At 37.0% G+C, this 18,088-nt stretch overlaps 1 protein-coding gene across 2 annotated transcripts in view; it reads left to right on the forward strand.

The window, feature by feature from the left end:
• The first annotated feature begins 1,048 nt into the window (after window positions 1–1,048).
• Window positions 1,049–18,088, forward strand: part of TRAPPC3L (trafficking protein particle complex 3 like) — a 67,905-nt gene continuing 50,865 nt past the window's right edge. The window contains exons 1-4 of one of the 2 annotated variants that reach the window (XM_036767987.1): window positions 1,049–1,090; window positions 3,657–3,704; window positions 6,480–6,577; window positions 9,587–9,686. In XM_036767987.1, the coding sequence (XP_036623882.1) occupies window positions 1,049–1,090; window positions 3,657–3,704; window positions 6,480–6,577; window positions 9,587–9,686 (288 nt within the window). The remainder of the gene's footprint in view (window positions 1,091–3,656; window positions 3,705–6,479; window positions 6,578–9,586; window positions 9,687–18,088) is intronic. The other variant, XM_036767988.1, reaches the window with a different exon arrangement.

Below are 18,088 nucleotides of genomic sequence, written 5' to 3' on the forward strand. Positions count from 1 at the left end.
GGGCAGGGTAATTCTTTGTTTCTCATTCAACACTTTTCACAAGCATACTAGCCTTACTATTCAAACTTGTAAGGGCAGTCCTCTTTATCTACCCTTTGGGCATTATTGGTGGTTTGGTTAGCAGTGGTGACCAACTCATTCTTCCCCTCACCTGGGGCTAAGCTCACATGAAGGAGAGAATCAGGAAGTTAAGAGGAAAAGGTGTCTTACCCTCCCCAACCAGTCAATATTTGTTCCCCATAATTGAAGGGAGACAGTAGCTTGATATGTTTATTTTGTTTTTAAGTAAACGTTTCTCAGCCAAATTTCTTCAGAGAGGAAGAGCAGAACCCTCCAGGTAATTAAAATCCTTCAAAAATTTAAGACAGAGAGAAGTGACCAGAATATAATAAACATGACTACAAACTCTAAAGGGACATTATTAAATCTCTTAGCCCTTCCTCCTCATCCCCTAATTTAAAATCTTTTAAAGATGTTTATTTTATATTCTGAAATTATGAATTTTTAAAAATATCTTATGTTATTAAAAGCCACATTTTTTTTCAGTTTTAAAACCAGAACTTGGAACCTATAAATTGATGAAAGCATCTATCTAATTTATAGAACAGTCAATGCAAGGAGTTTGTAATGCCAGCATTGAGATTTCTCTTGGACTGTGAAAGTTTATTTGTGATTAAAAAAAAATCTTGGCATGAGAACAGAATACCACTCACATATTCCCTAAGGCAAAAGAATTCTCAGTATCTCTGAGCTGAGATGCCCGGCTGGTTCTAACTTCACACAGAGATATTCAGCTATTAAGTCTGTAGATCCATCCTCGTGGGTGGAGCAGTTATTTGATCTGTATCAAGCTATTAGGGCTAGAAGTCAATTCTGTCCATAAAACTTCACCTCCACAATTGAACACAGAGCAACAAGAATTGGGGAGTTTGGAAGCAGCCTTTTCTGAATGCTGAGATACTTTAGAGTGGGGGAAGACTGAAAGGCCTCCAACATTGTAGGCAAAAGAAAAGAACCTGATTATCCCATTCTTCACTGTTCAAGTACCATGTCTCGCCCAGGAAACAGAAGACCAGAATACCATAAAATAGTAAGATTTTTCTTAACATATCAATATATTTAACTTCTTGTTTTCTATTTCCAAGAACAGGATTTCTTGACCCAACCTCAATTTGTAGGGATGATTAAAAAAAAAGTTGTTCCACGGAGTAGTAGTAATTGAAATTGCTCATCTATCAACAGATAGTTTAGTGAAACCTGTATGTATGACACCTCTGGGGATATTTATAATTATGGTGAAGCATTAAAAGTACTCCAAGGGAGTGATAGATCTCATAAAACATTCTGGGGATGTATTTTTCTGTCTAATTGGAGCCATCCTAAGAGGGACTGTGAAATAATCACTAAGGCAAGTTTATTTTACTTGTAACTCCATAATTATAATACGATTAATGAGTTGTTTGATGCTGTATGAATTAAGTAATAAATATGTATATATATAGTATATGTAATATACATATATTCAACTGTGTTAAATTAAACTGGAGCTGACATAAGAATGGTAGGTGTTAAAGTCCATACAGTAAGAATATTTCTTAATATACTTAAATTTAGTGATCACTTCTATGATTCATCTTCTGGTGGTATTCTCAGAAAATTGCTCTAAATTCTGAGTCATTTAAAAGAAAATCTTGGACTTTTTTAATGGCCTGTGGTGGTGGTGGTGATGGAAGTATTACTTCATAATTCTTATCTAGTACTGCAATTTTAGATACAGAGAAGTCAGAGATTTGAAAACTCATTTTAGATTAATAATTCCCAAACTCACACTGCCAGTGACTGCTGGTCATCGAATCAGAAGACAGCAATTGAATCACTTTTTAGCAGGTGGCACTTAGAATTACTGTTGCAGGCTCTAAGACGACTGTTGAAAACACTTGCAGAGCCTTTTATGATACTCGTGATACTAAACGATGCTCATACCAATTTTATGCAGCATTCAAAGGTTTTTTTTTTAAATAAAACAATGATACTTTTGGTTGTGGATGTCCTTAAGTTGCTTGATGATATCTCTTATAATTAAATGGGACTTAAAATAACTTTTTTTTCTAAGATGTTCAAAACATCAGAGAATCATCGATAATGATGATAATATATTGTCTTTTACTTGTGAAGATAATAATGAGCATTTATGTATTCATATGGCTTAAAAACTGCTTTACAAATATCATCTCATTTTATCCTCACAACAGTTCTGAGAGGTACGTGCTAATATCATTTCTCATTTTACATATGAGGCAGACACAGGTTAAGTGACTTGCTCCAGGTCACACAAATGATGTCTAAAGTTGGATTTGAACTCAGGTTTCCCTGAATTCAGGTCCAACTCCCTTACCTACTATGCAGCTACTGAAGATGAAGCTGCTGTCCAGTGGGGAATGTGTTTTGAGGAGTTTTCAAAGGAGTAGGATTGAATTTGTTTCAGATTAATCTACATTTCTCTATTCTGGTCTCTATTATGCCCAAGAGTGTTTGTTCATTTGTCAAAAAAGGCTATAACTCAGGGTGTGCTTTATAATCAAGAGACAGAATGAAAACTAAATTTAGATTGAACCTGCAACCTTGGCATCATTGCTACCATTTTTTAATCAATTGATAATTTAAAACTATTCATGAAATATGATCTAATTTACTACATTTATTCCTCATTGTTGATTTTTCCCTTTTCAATTGCATTTGAAACAAAATGAGAATTATACAGTGCTAGAATCATTGCCATTCATTCTTTATATGAAGCATCAGGTTTGAACCTCTGCTAAGCAGAAGGTCTCTATCCCTGAACTCTGCCCATCACAAGTTAACATTCCAAGAACCTCCACAATATTTTTTATAAGGAGCTTCCTTCCTCCAACTCATTATTGCTTAAATACCCTTGGAATGCATCCATTTATGGTCCCCAAGCCATGCATGGGCTGCTCAGACAGAAGCTATGCCTAGGCGCATTATGGTTAAGTGAGAAAGGGTCACTTTATATAAGGATGTTACAAGGAATAGCATAGAAGAAGCCAGTGTAACAGAGTAGAGTATGGAACTCTGCCTACATCAGAGGACAAAGATAATTCTAAAGATAATCCCTAGAAAATGAAAATTTTGATTGTGATGTGTAGTTAGCTTGCTAATTTGGTTCCATAAATAGTCTCTCATTTTGCCAGAAGGAATTAAATTCCAAGTTTGTGCTTTTTTTTAAAGGAACGGGTATCTAAAAGGTTAAACTATATATGTGCATGTGTGTATATATATAATATATAACATACATATAATATATAAAATATATTCACATTTGTATTATATATACGCACATGTATATGTGCATATATTATATATACATTTATATATACATTTACATGTATATATAATTAGCCACCAAACTCTAATTATTAATTAGGATTTGAGAAAATGTTTTAACTTGATATAAATTATAAATTGGCATAAAGCTAAAGCCAGGGTATATGGGTACGAACTGAATGTTTGTCCAGTCCTTTTTCTTGCATGTTTGTTACACATCAGTTTTCCTTGGCTGTTAGCAGCAACATAAAGCCATGCAGTACTTGGTTGTTTTTTTACTTCCTTCACTTTTGCTTCTTTTTATGTTGTAGGATTGGCATTTACCAGCAATTTCATCCTCTGCTTCAGCACATGCCATGGTAGGCAGAACATTTTGTTTCCAGTTTCAAAACATTTTTTGTCTTTTATGATGGGTTTGCGCTGCAGGCCTCAGCGGCCAGAACCCACTCCCTGCTATGGCTTGGCAGAGTCCCAGGATGACCCATTTGTTTCAGTTGGAAATTTCTTGATTGTTACATCTGGATCATGGCTACTCCACATTTTAAATATTTTAAGTATATTCATTGTACCGAATTGCCTCATTAGTGAGGAAACATAATGTAGTGGGTAGAGAGCTGACCTTAAATCCAGGAAAACTTGGGTTCATAGTCCCGCTTCTGACATATGTTGTTTGACCTTGGACAAATCATTTAACCTCTAAGTGCTCTGGGTAGGTCTTTAACATGACTAGTTTCAGAGAAAGAGTAGATTTGCATTAGCAGAAAGGGGTTCCCTCTCCTGTGAGTTTTGTTCAATCATATCTCTGTGCCGTAGGAGAAAATAATAACAGCTCATATTTATATGATGTTAGATGCTTTACAAAATACTTTTCCTCACCACTAGCTGGGTAGCATAATTATTGGTCTTGGTATTGCCCTTTTATAAATGAGAAACCTGAGGCTCAGAAAGGTTAGGTAGCTTGCCTCATTCAGTGACTGAGCCAAGTGACCTCAAGTCAAGACTTCTTTCATTATATCATACCAACGTCAGAACTAAAACAGAGTAATAACTTTTGATGGTGGATTGAGCTTCCATATAGCATATTCTGAGCATGTCTCTACTAATAATAGTTCATATTTGCATAATATTTTGAAGTTTACAAAATTCTTCCGTAACAACAATTTTCTGAGGTCATCATGTCAAGATATTCAAAGATCTGTGATTTTTTACCAGTAGGGAAATTTCCTCCACTAATACAGATAGCAATTCTTCGAAGGGTTCTAGCTTGGAACAATGAAGAAGTCTTAGGAGGTTTTCCAAGGCTCAGAGAAATTAAGTGACTTGCTCATAGTCATATGACTATTTAGTGTCAGAAATGGAATTGCCTGCAGAGCCATAAAGAATTTTGACACCTGGGGCAAATTCATGAGAGATGAAGGGGTTTTAAGATTGTACTTTGTATTGTGCATGTGAGTAAGGCCATTTGGAAACAGAACTCATGGGAGTTGAGAAAGATGAGAAACTGGAAGATAATGGTATTTGAAAGCAAGTAGGGATTGGAGGGGAGAAAACAGTAAGTCAGTTACTGAACTTACTTCAGAAATGAGAATGAATTCAAGGTTCTTAGATGACTGTAATGAGAATCTGAACAAGATGGAATAAATAATAAAGCAAGAGACATCATTATTGAGTGATGGTGGCAGGGCAAATCTGAAAGTGGCCAGGAAAAGCAAGGATCAGGCCAATTACTCGTCCTGACTGTTTGTTGGGGTATGGGAGAAGGAGCAGCCATCTTTGGAAAGGGAACCAAGTGATGTGGCATCCTGGGGAGGAACTGAGATTTTGGTGAGCACTAGAAAATGAAAGAAATCTAGAATGAATGGGCACTGGTTAGCAATAGGGAAGGATTCCAGAGGGCACAGTAGAAAAGGAAGGAGAAAGAGGACTGGGTCTAAGGAGGCTTAGTGTTGAATTATGATAGGAAGGAGACAGTCAGCTTTGGGTTCCTGAATTAATTCCTCACTAAATTCAGGTCTCCCAAATGGCATGAGTCCCCAGGTCAGCTGGCTTCTCAAGGATAGTCAGCCCATGTGGCAGAAGGGCATGATGGCTATAGAACCCTTGGGTGTTCAAGGGACAGGATAAGAAAGCCAGAAATTGCAGGAGGTGAGAGATCCCTCCCCACCTCCTAGATATTGGCTTTTGGGACAAAAGCCCTGGCCACCTGTGCTAGTTCTAGCTCTGCCTGATTCCAAGTCTAGTGCTCTATTTACTACATCACGCTACTGTGCATTAAGTAATAAAATTCTTCCCACCTTACAGGTGAGAAAACTGAGCCTCAGAAGTTTCATGACTTGTGCATAGCTAGGATCACAGAATTAGAAGTCCAGAGCTGGAAAGGATGTCAGAGACCTTCTAATCCAACCATTTCATTTTACAGATAAGGAACTCCTGACTCCCAAGGAGGTTAAATGATTTGCCCAAGTTACCTCACTAGTAAGGGTGATGGAGGACTGGCCAATAGAGGCTTAGTCCTTCAAGCATATACAATCTGTCCTACCTGTGCCAATCCACATAAATGCTCGGGGAGCCAGCTTTTGAAAATGCTTGATAATATGTGATGGAGGGGCCCAGTCCTCAATTTAGAATTTTAAAAACTATTTCTATAAGATCATATCTCTACTTTTGTAATTGAAATCAAGGATAAAATATGCTTTGATTTACCTCCCCTCCTCACTAGGTTTTTATCCCTTCAGGAAAGCTTTTTTCTATGTGTATCCTTCAATGGTTGCTCAAAAATCCACAGACTATCCACAGAGTATGTGGATAGTCTGTGATTTTTGGAAGGGTAGGGAACTGGTATGAGACCTCCCTCCACTAACCAAATTGTAGCCCATCTGTGACTTAGTAGAGAGTTGTCTGAGTTTCAAAGAACTTAAATTACTTGCCTCAGTTCACAAGCTAGTAAATGTCAAAGGTGAGATTTGAACCCAAGCCTGTTTGAGCTAAGTGCAGTGCTCTATGAGCTGCACCACTTTGTTTCTGAAAATTAAACAACGTTGCACTATTCAGTAGGAAGCAGGACAAATTTTAAAATACTTTGTCCTTAGTTTTTTACTATAGCATAAATGCCATTTCTTTTTTTTTTTTGACAGAACAGAGATCTCTTTGTACTCACCTATGGAGCTCTGGTGGCCCAGTTGTGCAAAGACTATGAAAAGGATGAAGATGTGAATAACTATCTAGATAAAATGTAAGTAGAGGACTCTCCTGCATTGTATATTAATTATCAGTTTCTCTCGCTTTTCTAAAAAAAATCAGATTCCCTGGTTCTTTTCTAAGACTTTCATTTCTATGACCCTTAAAGCAAGACTCCCAAAACTATCATTTGTGTGGCTGGCAGAAGTCATTAAAGGGAGATATTTGTTCACAAATTTAATGCAAAAAAACCATCATGAAACACTTTTTTTCCCCATTGGTTAGAAGACAAATAAATCTCTTTGTCATTCAGTTCTAGCCAAAACATGGTGGAGCTGATGTTAGAGATGTGTGGATTCATCATAAATGCTCACTTACAGAAATCTCCTCATTTTTTAGGCAGTATTGCATAGTGGGTAAAGAGCCATCCCTAGTGCCAAGAAGAGCTGCCTCTCTCACATACTGGTTGTGTGATCCTGAGTATGTCATTTAAACTCTCAGTGATCTAGCAGCTATCTAAAACTAAGCTATAGGAGAAATGCTGACATATAGTGGTAGAAAATTCCTTACCAGGGAGTTCCCTATATCAGTAAAATCACAGGTCCAACTTTTATGCATATTGTTTTCATATAATTTCCTACAATTATATTAAAACTCTTTCTGATTGCCCCTCTTAAAAACAAGGGCCATCCTTATTGTAAGAAAACTCTTTCGTAGTTGTTGTAGTTTGTCTTCATTCTTGAAGAGGACCACTACATCGGGAAGGTGATGCCATGACACCCAAGTGAACTGGATTTAAGTGAGGCAGGGCTGTGCAAAGTCATCAGCCTCACTCTCTCCTCCTGAGCCATCTCAACCATGTTCTCAAAATAATTTCATTATTGGTTAAATAGAGGTCATTTAAAGAGCACTGGTTTTGAACAGAGTTCATGTACAAATAATTGGGGAATGAAAGCAGTCAACGTGTTTTTGTGTCTCTTGTTTGTAGGACAATATCAAGGAAATTAACAGTATGATGATCCTTAAAACTTTTTAGGCCTTCCTGCTTATATAGGTTAGGAGAGCTTTGCATTAGGCCTTCTTAGTTAAGTAAGTTAGGTGGCCTAGCATTGTAGCAATTCGATTGACTACTGGGACACCTTGAATATGAAAGATCAAGGTTAAGGAGATTTATTTATATAAAGGTGGGGTAGAAAGCACAATCAGAATTGAGAGTAATCAAGTCAGTCGAAGCAATTGTGTGATATCGAGAAGCTGTCTCCCGATGCAGAGAGGAAGAGGGTCTGATCATCTGGACAGGGGAGGTTGGAGCACACATGAAACAGAGGGAAGACTTAGCTGTTGCAGAAAATGGAGATTTTGAGGGTAGTGCTTGGCATCATCAGGCATTGCAGGCTTAAGGAAGTCAGATGAAAAGGTCACTTCTTTCCCAAATTTACCTTCCTAATGCCTATCCACAAGCATGGTAACATAAAATTTTGTTTTGTTACCCAAATATTTCCAATAAATTGAATTTTGATTCAATCACAAAAAGGTTAGGGGTTAACTAGAGATAGATATAATGTAAAGTTAGGAAGAGAACTCAGACTCTGGCTAAGTATTATAAGTTTTTCTTAGCTTGGAGAATGAGGAACTTTTTATTTAAAATAGATTTCCTAAAGCTGATGACAAGAAAACTTATTGGATATTAGGAGTCATTGTATTTCTCATATAATCAATGTAAACTAATTATTGTAAGAGAGTGTTATAATTTTTTTCAGGAAAAAATTGATAAAAAGAGACCAAAAGATCATTTTTCTGAATCATTGAGTTTCTCCCTAAAACATACTTCTCTCTATATTTTCAGTCTTTTTTCTTATTTAAGAAGCTATTTTTATTTTTTCAGATTGATTTTTTAACACAGTTTTTGGGATTGTATCCTTAGTGAGGCATGCATATCCCTAGAAGAAACAAAAAGCACAGCTAATGTGATTTGGCAGGGGGAAGAGTGGGTAAGAAATATAATTGCATCAATTTATTGAACTCCCAGTATGGAAACTCTCCCCCAATGCAGTTTGGCAATACAATAATAGAGAGTTGATTGGGAAGCTGAAAATTAAACCAATTTACCCATGATCACATAGTAGAAATGTGTAAGATGTAAGACTGAACCCAGGTCTTCCTAACTCCAATGCTGGCCTTCTGTTATGCCAAGCTGCCTCTTTTGGTGTTGAGACATAGGGACCTTAAGTTGGTTCTTCATTTGCCCTTGTTATAACACTGATTATCTTCTAAGTGTTGAAAAAATATACACAGCAAAATTATATAAATTTCACTTGTCTAGCTTATTTTACTTTGCTTAATTAACAATATTGCATTATATTTGCATTCTTTTACAGAACTAAATCTATAAATGATATCACTATTAGTAGTAATAATAACTAGCATTTGAAGATTTGCAAAGAACATTACATGAGATATTTCGTTAACTTCACAGAAAGAACATCCTTATTTTGCTCTAATTCCAAAGGATGAATAAAATAGTCAATAGGGTAGTGAATAATACTGACATTAACTCTATTTCAGGGCTTCCTGATGAATCCATGCAATCATGCTTGAATGCCATAAAATTGTTCTTGCTGTGCAGGTATCTATCATATCAATAAACTTAATCCAGAAAATTTAACCAGGAAAGAGGCAGCTAGTGGTGCAGTGGATAGGGCACTGGGCTTGGAATCAGGAAGACACTCATGAATTCAAATCCAGCCTTAGACACTTACTAGCTGCATGACCCTGGGTAAGTCACTTAACCCTGTTTGCCTTAGTTTCCTCATCTGTAAAACGAGCTGGAGAAGGAAATGGCAAACCAGTCCAGTATCTCTGCCAAGAAAACCCCAAATGGGATCAGTGAGAGTCTGATACAACTGAAACAACTGAGCAACAGCAGTATAGGAAAATGGCATTTACCCAATGCGTACACCAAGCACAACCAGATAATCACATTTCTCAAACACAATTAACAACATTCTAAATGACCAGACACTGCTTTTGACATTCACCCATCTTTCCTTCATCTCATTCACAGGGGTTATGGCATAGGAATACGACTAGTGGAAGACTTTTTGGCTCGTTCTTGTGTAAAAAAATGTCATAGCTACTCAGAAATTGCTGACCTAATTGCACAGGTAAATACTCTTCAATTCCGTCACACCTATTTTCATAGTCTTTAATTCTGTGACTGCATTTAGTAGCTTTGAAAAAAATCATATAAACTTTGTTCAGAAGGGCCTTTAGAGGTCATCTAGTCCAACTGGAATAACCTTTAAGTGTGGAATGTTTATAAACAAGTCAACAAATGTTGGTTTTCCAAGGAGCTGTGATACTGCACATCCTGGTTCTGGCTATTGGCTAAAGAAATCAATTCACTTTGTTAATACACTGCCTCTACAGCCCTGTCTCATTACTATCTTGGTCCAAGATGTTAGGGTCATAACCAAATATATATTGCATATGGTTGGAAAATACAGAAGTAACTGTATTGTTTTACTTAATATCTCTGTGCCATAGTTTAAAAAACTAAGTCTATTGTTTTAGAAATAATATGTACTTATACATTTATATCTGTATGTCTACATACAAACACAGAGTATTCCAAAAGTCTTAGTGTCATTTTAATCTACTAAAACTTATAGATATAGACATGTATGTGTATAATAGCTGCTGTTTATATGACATTTTAAAATTTACGAAATATATTTATATTTTATATTTATATAATTTATTTAATATAATTTAATAATATTTATATAATAATATTTTATATTATCTTAGCCTCACAATAACCCTCTGAGGTAGGTTCTATGGCTATTATTATCCTTATTTTACAAATAAGGAAAATGAGTTTCAGGTTAAGTAACTTTCATGTTGTCACATAATTATCATCAAAAGTAGGATTTAAACCCAAGTTTTCCTGACTATAGGCTGAGAACTCTATTCACTATCTTGGTATTGAATGAACAGTTTATTCTGGAGTTGGAAGCATAGCAAGCCTTGAATAAGATCACAAAAAAAAATTTGTTGTAATCTGATGGACCAGAAATTGCTGATTACTGATGTGGCAAAAATTTCCAAATCAACTGCCTGTGTACATTCGGTCCCTAAGTTTGTAAGAGAAATGATCAAAATCAAAACCAATTTAGAAGAAATGATAAAAGTGAGATACAATATGCAACTGAAGTAATTCCAACCTAACCTATTTAAACAAGGTGTTGATGCAGAAAAGGCGGGGGATGCATAAAAGAATAAATTTTGACATATTACTGCTATGTTCTAAGCAAGTCTAACCAATCCAATATCAATTGTTACAACAGGACACCCAGAAACTGCTTCATCCAGCAAACATTTGATTACCTCCAGCAGGGAGATGAAGGTTTGTCAGAGGAGTTTGTACTCTCACTGAGAATATTCAGTGCAGAGTTCAAGTGGAAGAGGAATTTCTTACAGATGATGAAATCCTCTAGTTGCTCTTGCTTGGAGATCACATTGTGCTTATTTTAACATTATAGAGACTACTAAGATCCATAATTGCTCAAAAGAGTTCAACTAGTAAAAATATAAAACAAAAAGATGAAGAATGATTCTTGTCTAGACTATGATATTTTAGTTCATGGGACAACCATAAGTTCATCAGCATTTCTACCTTGGACAGACATTGAGCATGAACAATGAATGAGGAATCCAGTGGGCTGGATTGCTTTTAGGAAATTGTGCAATGCTTTTAATGACCCCAAGCATCTCCTTGAAGCAAAGGCTAATCTTTTTAACAACAGTATCTTCTCCTGCTACTGTATAACCATGAGTCATACAATACCACAGTTTGTGAAGAATTCTCTTTGCAGGTCACCCAAAGAGCAATGGGCAGCTAGGGTAGGTAGGCTGTAACAGGTTAACAATAAATAATTGCCTCAGAAAAGTGATGTAAAGGATATCATCAGAGAAATAAGTGAGGTGGGCAGGTCATGTAGTGAGAGTGAAGAATAACTGATAGATATCCTATCTGCTACACTAGTGTCCAGATAATATCAAAACTAAAGGAAGGCCATTGATGTGTTGGGTAGAACACCTATGCAGCATCTATAGGAGGACATGATAAGAGTTACTCAGGATGAGAGGGTAAGATTGAGATTTCCATCACTTGGGAGAGCACCCACATCAATGAGAGCACAGATCCATCAAAATGCAAGAGTATAGTGGTCATAGCTCAGCTATTTTTCAATATATGTTGGATACAATAGATATGTTGGCTCTCACAGTAGATAACATTATTGATAACATCTGGGAAATCATTCTGGTTCATTCCATTTTCAAATAGTACTTGGTGTGTTTGATTTACCACAGAGGCACTCACTGTTATTAGCCATATCCATAAGTCACAGACACTTTCAGCTTAAAAGCCAGTCACTCAGTGATTGACCAAAATTAACTTCAAAATAATCCTGTTCATTGTCTTATTTACTGAGTCAGGTAATACTGATAGCTGGCATAGCATTAAATCAAAAATAATACAACCAAAGGAAAAACAGGTTTACAGATCTTTGTGCTAGTAGAATTTTAAATTACAATTTATAGGTTCATGGGATTATAAAAGGGATTATCTAGTGTACCCCTCTCATTGTTCAGAGGTCTAGGAAGTGAATTGCTTAGCTGAATTAAGTCATATAGTACATAGCAGAGTGATTTTTATTTTTGTTATTCCAAACTTGAAAGACACTATCATGAACATTTCTGTACAAAAAGAACAGAAAGAGGGTTGTATATATGAAACCATGAATCTCTTATTAAAAAGAACTTGCTTTTTAAAAACATATAATTAATTCAACATGTTAGTTTCAAAGCTGTCCTGATTGTCTAAACTTCTTTCTGTTCTTTTCTATGTGTGCTTTTTTCCAATAGTTTAATGACCTTTTTTTCTTCCTTTGACATTGCTATTAATTTCCCATTTACAAAAGTTAAAATTAGAAACCAAAAGCTAAGCATAAAATATAATCTATATTGCACATATATAATCTCTGTCTATCTATCTATCTATCTATCTATCTATCTATTTATCTATCTATCTGTCTATCTAAATATGTGGTTAATGAGTACGCAGTATAGTACATTACATCATTTGTAGCTCACATCTCCTTGAAATTTAAGATTCCTAAGGACAGTTATATATTCCTTATGCTATCCAGAATTCTGGGGAAAAGCCAACGAAATAGCTTTTCCCAATAGCTTAGCTACACAAAGTTTTTTTGTTTTGTTTTGTTTTGTTTTGGTAACCAGGCTAAACAAAAGAAGGCTGATAATGGATTTAGTAATCCTTTTCATGAAGAAATAATTTATAGAAAGTGATGAGAAGATATTTTTTCCACTAAGTGCAAGAGAAGTGTACTTCAATTTCAGTATGAAGGATGCATATAAATTATCCAACAATAGTTGCTAATTTGGTGTTTCTTGCTTCAGTTAAATTCAAGTCTTTATTAGACACCTACTATGTACCAGGGCACTGTGTTAGGATCTGGGATTATAGAAAAAAAGCTCAAAGAGCTTATATACAACTGAATGGAAGTGGGAGTGTGGGGAATGATACATAGGCACTTAATAAATGCTTGTTAATTGGTTAATAGATATACATGAATACTAAATGCATGCAAAGTAATTTTAGAGTGTGAAGGAAAATTCTTTTGATTATAGGGGAAGGGAATCAGGAAAATTCTCTTGTAGGAAGTGAAGCTTGGTGAGATCTAAGGATTCTAAAAAGCAAAAATAAGGAAGCAGTATCTTCCTGGTCTGGGGGACAGACTGTGAAAAGGCACACAGTCAAAACATAGAATACTTTTTGTAACCATATTCATTAAGTGTGTTAGGCTGAAGCATTCCCTCTCCTTCTCCATTCCTGGTTGGGGCAATAGGACTGCATTTGGAGATGTGTGGATTCTTTCTAGTGACCCTTTGTTTCCTGTATTTGTAAGTTCTAGGACGTTTTCTTGTATTTTTTCTTGCATAATGGTATTCAGTCTCTTTAAATTGAATTGTTACATTCTTCTGGGAGACTTGTAGTGAGTACAGTGTCATGTAGTGAAAGTGAAGAATAACTGATGGATATCCTACCTGCTACACTAGTATCCAGATGATATTAAAATTAAAGGAAAGCCTCTGATGTGTTGGGTGGACCACCTATGGAGGATCTATAGGAGGACATGTATAAGAGTTACTCAAGTTGAGAAGGTAAGATTGAGATCTCCATCACCTGGGAGAGTACACGTATTGATGAGAACAATGAGAGTCTTTAAGTTGTTTCTTTGCATCGTGTCTTCTGTCTCTTATGTTTTGCTCGTATAAAGATCAAGTTTTTTTCAATATGATTGCTTTTTGTCTCTTTTCTTCCAGATGGTCCTTTGCTTATGTGTATTTGTATTTCCAATGAACTGTTCTCTCTTTCACATCTTTGTAGAGACTTAACACTGGATTCAAGCTTTTTTTTTTCCCATTCTGCCAGTTGTTTCTGTTATGCAGGCCTTAAATGTTGCATTCATGATTCTTTTTTTCCCTTAAATGATTAAGGAGCATCCTGCTGCTGTTCCATGACTTTTTTAGAATCCTGAGTGTCCTTTATCTCTCTGCATCATTAATTGTTGATTCAATTTCTTTTGACTTGCAATATTTATTTAGAGATGTTTGAACTTTTTTAGATGTATTGCTGAGCATCTTCCCTTCTGTTTTAATACCTGCCCTGTTGATTTATCTGATTGTGCTTAAGCTTTATAATTGAGTTTTCTTCCTTCTGACATCTTTGACAATTTGTCTTTTTTTGTTATATTCCCCTACCACTCACTTTTTGACTCCTCCTGCTCTGGTAATGGATTTCCCAAGGGCTATACCACAAAATTTGCCTTGTTGGGAAATTCACTTTTCATTGGCTTCAGGCCCTGTCCTAAGTGGCTTCTGGGGTGGGGGTAGGGACAGAACTGGCTCCATTTAGATGCCAATCTCATTTCCTTCCGACCTGGCACAGGCCTCTCCTCCTCCCCCACAAACACACACACTAGTGCCCTACTCCAGGTCCCTCTGTTCTCTAATCTTCTGGATGATTGCTGCTGTACCTTGCTTCCACCTCCAGGAAAAGCACACTTCTTCTTTCGTATACCTCCCTTCCTTCCACTCCCCTAAATTTCCTTTTCTCCACTTAAGAAGGGGGTGGGCAAAATTGAGGTCTGTTGCTTAGTATCACAGAATGGTAGGGTGAAGGCAGGGGCAGAGTACGCTGTACCATACCCTATAGACAATAGCAACATCCAGGAGATTGCTGAGTAGATCCTATCCAACACAACCCTATGGATTGGTTTGTGCTGTCCTGACAGAGCATGGTTTGTGGGAAAAGGGGTGCTGACTGAATTTGAGTTTAGGGATTAGCACTCTCTGATGTTAATTCATCCAGTCTTTACCCTATTATTGGTGTCTTAGTCTGCAAACTCAGCTTTAATTACTTTATCTATTGTGCATAATTCTTATTTTGGGGGAGTTTGGGGAGTTCCTGAGGTTTGGAAAAAATGTCTAGTCCTCTGTCTTGCTTTTCATGCAACCTATAATATGACCATATTTGTATACTTCAATTTACTGAAGTATATGGACTCCAGCAGACTCCTTAGTGCCCCTATAGCCTGAAAGAGTTATTGGAACTTCAAAAGGTTCCTGAGTTCCAAATAATGCATAGCTTTGGCCCTATAAGAATTGGATTCTTTCAATGTTAAAATAGAAATTATTTAACCTCTGATTTTTACATGGCTCCAAATCTCAAAATTCTGATCATTGGGAAGTTCTTCCTAATAGCTCATCTATAGTTTTCCTCCCGTATCCATTCTTACTTCATATTTACAAAAAATAAAATAAAATAAACAATTATTTAGAAACAACATGGAAAGAACACTGACCTTAGAACTGGAAGACCTGAGTCTGAGCCTTAGCTTTGGACTGTCCTTGTTGTGTAACCTTGAACAAATCACTTAACCTTTTTCAGACTTAAGATACACCTATACATGCACATGTTGGGTCCCCCATGATAGAATGTAAGCTCTTTGGGGACATAGACTGTTTAACTTTTGTCTTTGTATCCTCAGTGGTGAGCACTGTACATGGCACATAATAAATACCTATTAAGTAATTTAATGATAGACCAGGAGTCTTGATGTTCTCATAAGATCATAGATTTAGAACTGGAAAGGACTTTGAAGGTCATGAAGTCTAACTTCCACCTTTTACAAGTGAAGAAGAATTGAGGACCCACCCCAAGACCATACAGTGTCACAATCATAATTTGAACACTGATTCTCTGACTCCAAATTCAAAGCTCTTTCCACTGAACTACACTGCCTCTGTAAAACAGGTATAATAATATTTGCCCTACTTGTCCCTTAGGGTTGTTATAAAGAGAAAATAAAATAAATAATATTAAGAATGTTGTCACTGTAAACTGTAAATCATATATTAATGCAAATATAGCAATGGCTCTGAACTCATTATTCTAGAGGCAGGCCAGCTACATCTCTACCTCCGTCTCGGGGTTCTCAACCTCATGAAGGATTGAGTCTTCTTTAATGTTATCAGCTGGTATGGTTCTGGCATGGTTCGCTCTGTCTCTGTCTCTCTGTCTCCCTTCCTTCTCCTCCTCCTCCTCCTCCTTCTTTTCTCTCTCTCTCTCTCTCCTTCTTTCTTCTCTCTCACATCTCTTTTCTTCCCTTCTTCCCTCCTCCCCTTCCCCCCCACAGAGTTAACCAGTTCCATTTAACCAGTTAATACTGATTTGCTTTTCCAAAGGGACATTTACTGTGAAGCCATTGCAACAACAGAAATACAAAGATTTCCTCCCAATACCTGGGTGCACACACTCCCCTATAACACTTTGGTCCTTACATAGAATGGGTTCAGATTTAACACACTTTCCACACAGCACTCACCCCACCAAGTTCACATCCAAATTCAGCTTGGCCAGTGGGTGGATGAGTTTGCATCTTTATGACTGCTGGATTGGCCTAGATGGGATGGGTGCTCAGGACTTTGCTCCCCATTATCTGGCTTCCAGAAAATCCTGTCATGGAATCCGGCTCCAGGACTTTGGGGAGCTCACTCTCCAAATCTTTCAAAGCTCACAAGGTCATACCTATTCCTAATCTCTTTCACCCAAGACAGGAAAGGACAAAAACAGAGACCTGTTTGTTGGCTTTAAATAAAGGTGGTTCCTAGGTCTCTTCCCTTATGGCATTTTTTCTCTCTCACCAGAAAGCCACAAAGCAGGAAGGAGCCAGACCAAGAACATGACTCTGGATACCTGGTTCCTTCTGAATGCATTTCAGTTTCGTCAGAATCAACCAGCCACTTCTTTGTTATGTGACTAGCAGAATGCAACATCTGCTTATGCTCCAAAATGGAGAATAGGACACTTCCATTATATATCATCATGCCTTTCCAGAGACAGGCTCCCCAGCATCTTCTTCTATGGAAGTGATTGCATCAGGCCCCCCCCCCCCGCCCCACCCACAGCACAAAATGCTTCTGTCTCTCTCGTCAGAGTGATTAACTCGTATTATTTTAGACTTCCTTCAAAGCAAAATTTTCCAACCCTTTAATCATTTTACATTCTCATCCTCCAGCTGATGACACCTGATGCATGGATCCTTCTTTTGACACTGATAAAAGGTTAGACTTTAGTTACACACTCCATGACTAATACTTTTAAAAAATAGAATGCCTAGCATCAAAATGCTAAGTTCCCTTTACTAGTAATATCTCATTAATCCTCATACTGCCCCTATGAAGTGGGCAGCTGCATGTTTTACAGAAGGGGAGATCAAAGCCAGAGGAAGTTGTCTTGTGACTGTAGTTGTGTGCTATTAACAGGGTCATCAGCAAGATCAAGAATAGAGTGACCACTGGACGCATGCTGCATCAGGCCATGCTGATACCGATTGTACTGCATTAGAGTCAGTTATCAGCTAAAATACCCCCTTCTACAGGAAGCCTTTCCTGATCCCCACTAATTCTAGGGCCTTCCCTCTGTTGATCACCTCCATTTTATCCTGTATTTAGCTTGCTCGTATGGATTTGTTTGCATTTTGTCTACCCTGTGAAACTGTGAACTCCTTGAGAGCTTGGCAGTCTTTTACCTCTCTTTGTATTCCTAGCACTTAGCACAGTGCCCGGCACACAGTAGGTGCTTAATCAATCCTTATTGTCTGACAGTCTCCCCAAATATTAAGAAACTACCTCACCTTCTGTGTTCCTCATGTTCCAGTAATGAACTGAATGAAAGACAACTGCTCAATAAGGCAAGAGATTTAAAATCATAATAATTAATAATATAAGGCATTTTTAGATAGAATGTTTTCATGAGGTAATATGAAACAAGAAGTAGCTTGCAGTCAAAAGAGACCAGGCCCTACACTGTGCATTTAGCACTTAGTAGCTGGGTGGCCATGGGCAAGTCACTTAAACTTTTTGAATTCTAGTTTCCTGATCTGCAAAACAAAGATAATCATACCCACACTAC

The sequence above is a fragment of the Trichosurus vulpecula genome, chromosome 7 (assembly GCF_011100635.1).
Source record: "Trichosurus vulpecula isolate mTriVul1 chromosome 7, mTriVul1.pri, whole genome shotgun sequence".
NCBI lineage: Eukaryota > Metazoa > Chordata > Mammalia > Diprotodontia > Phalangeridae > Trichosurus > Trichosurus vulpecula.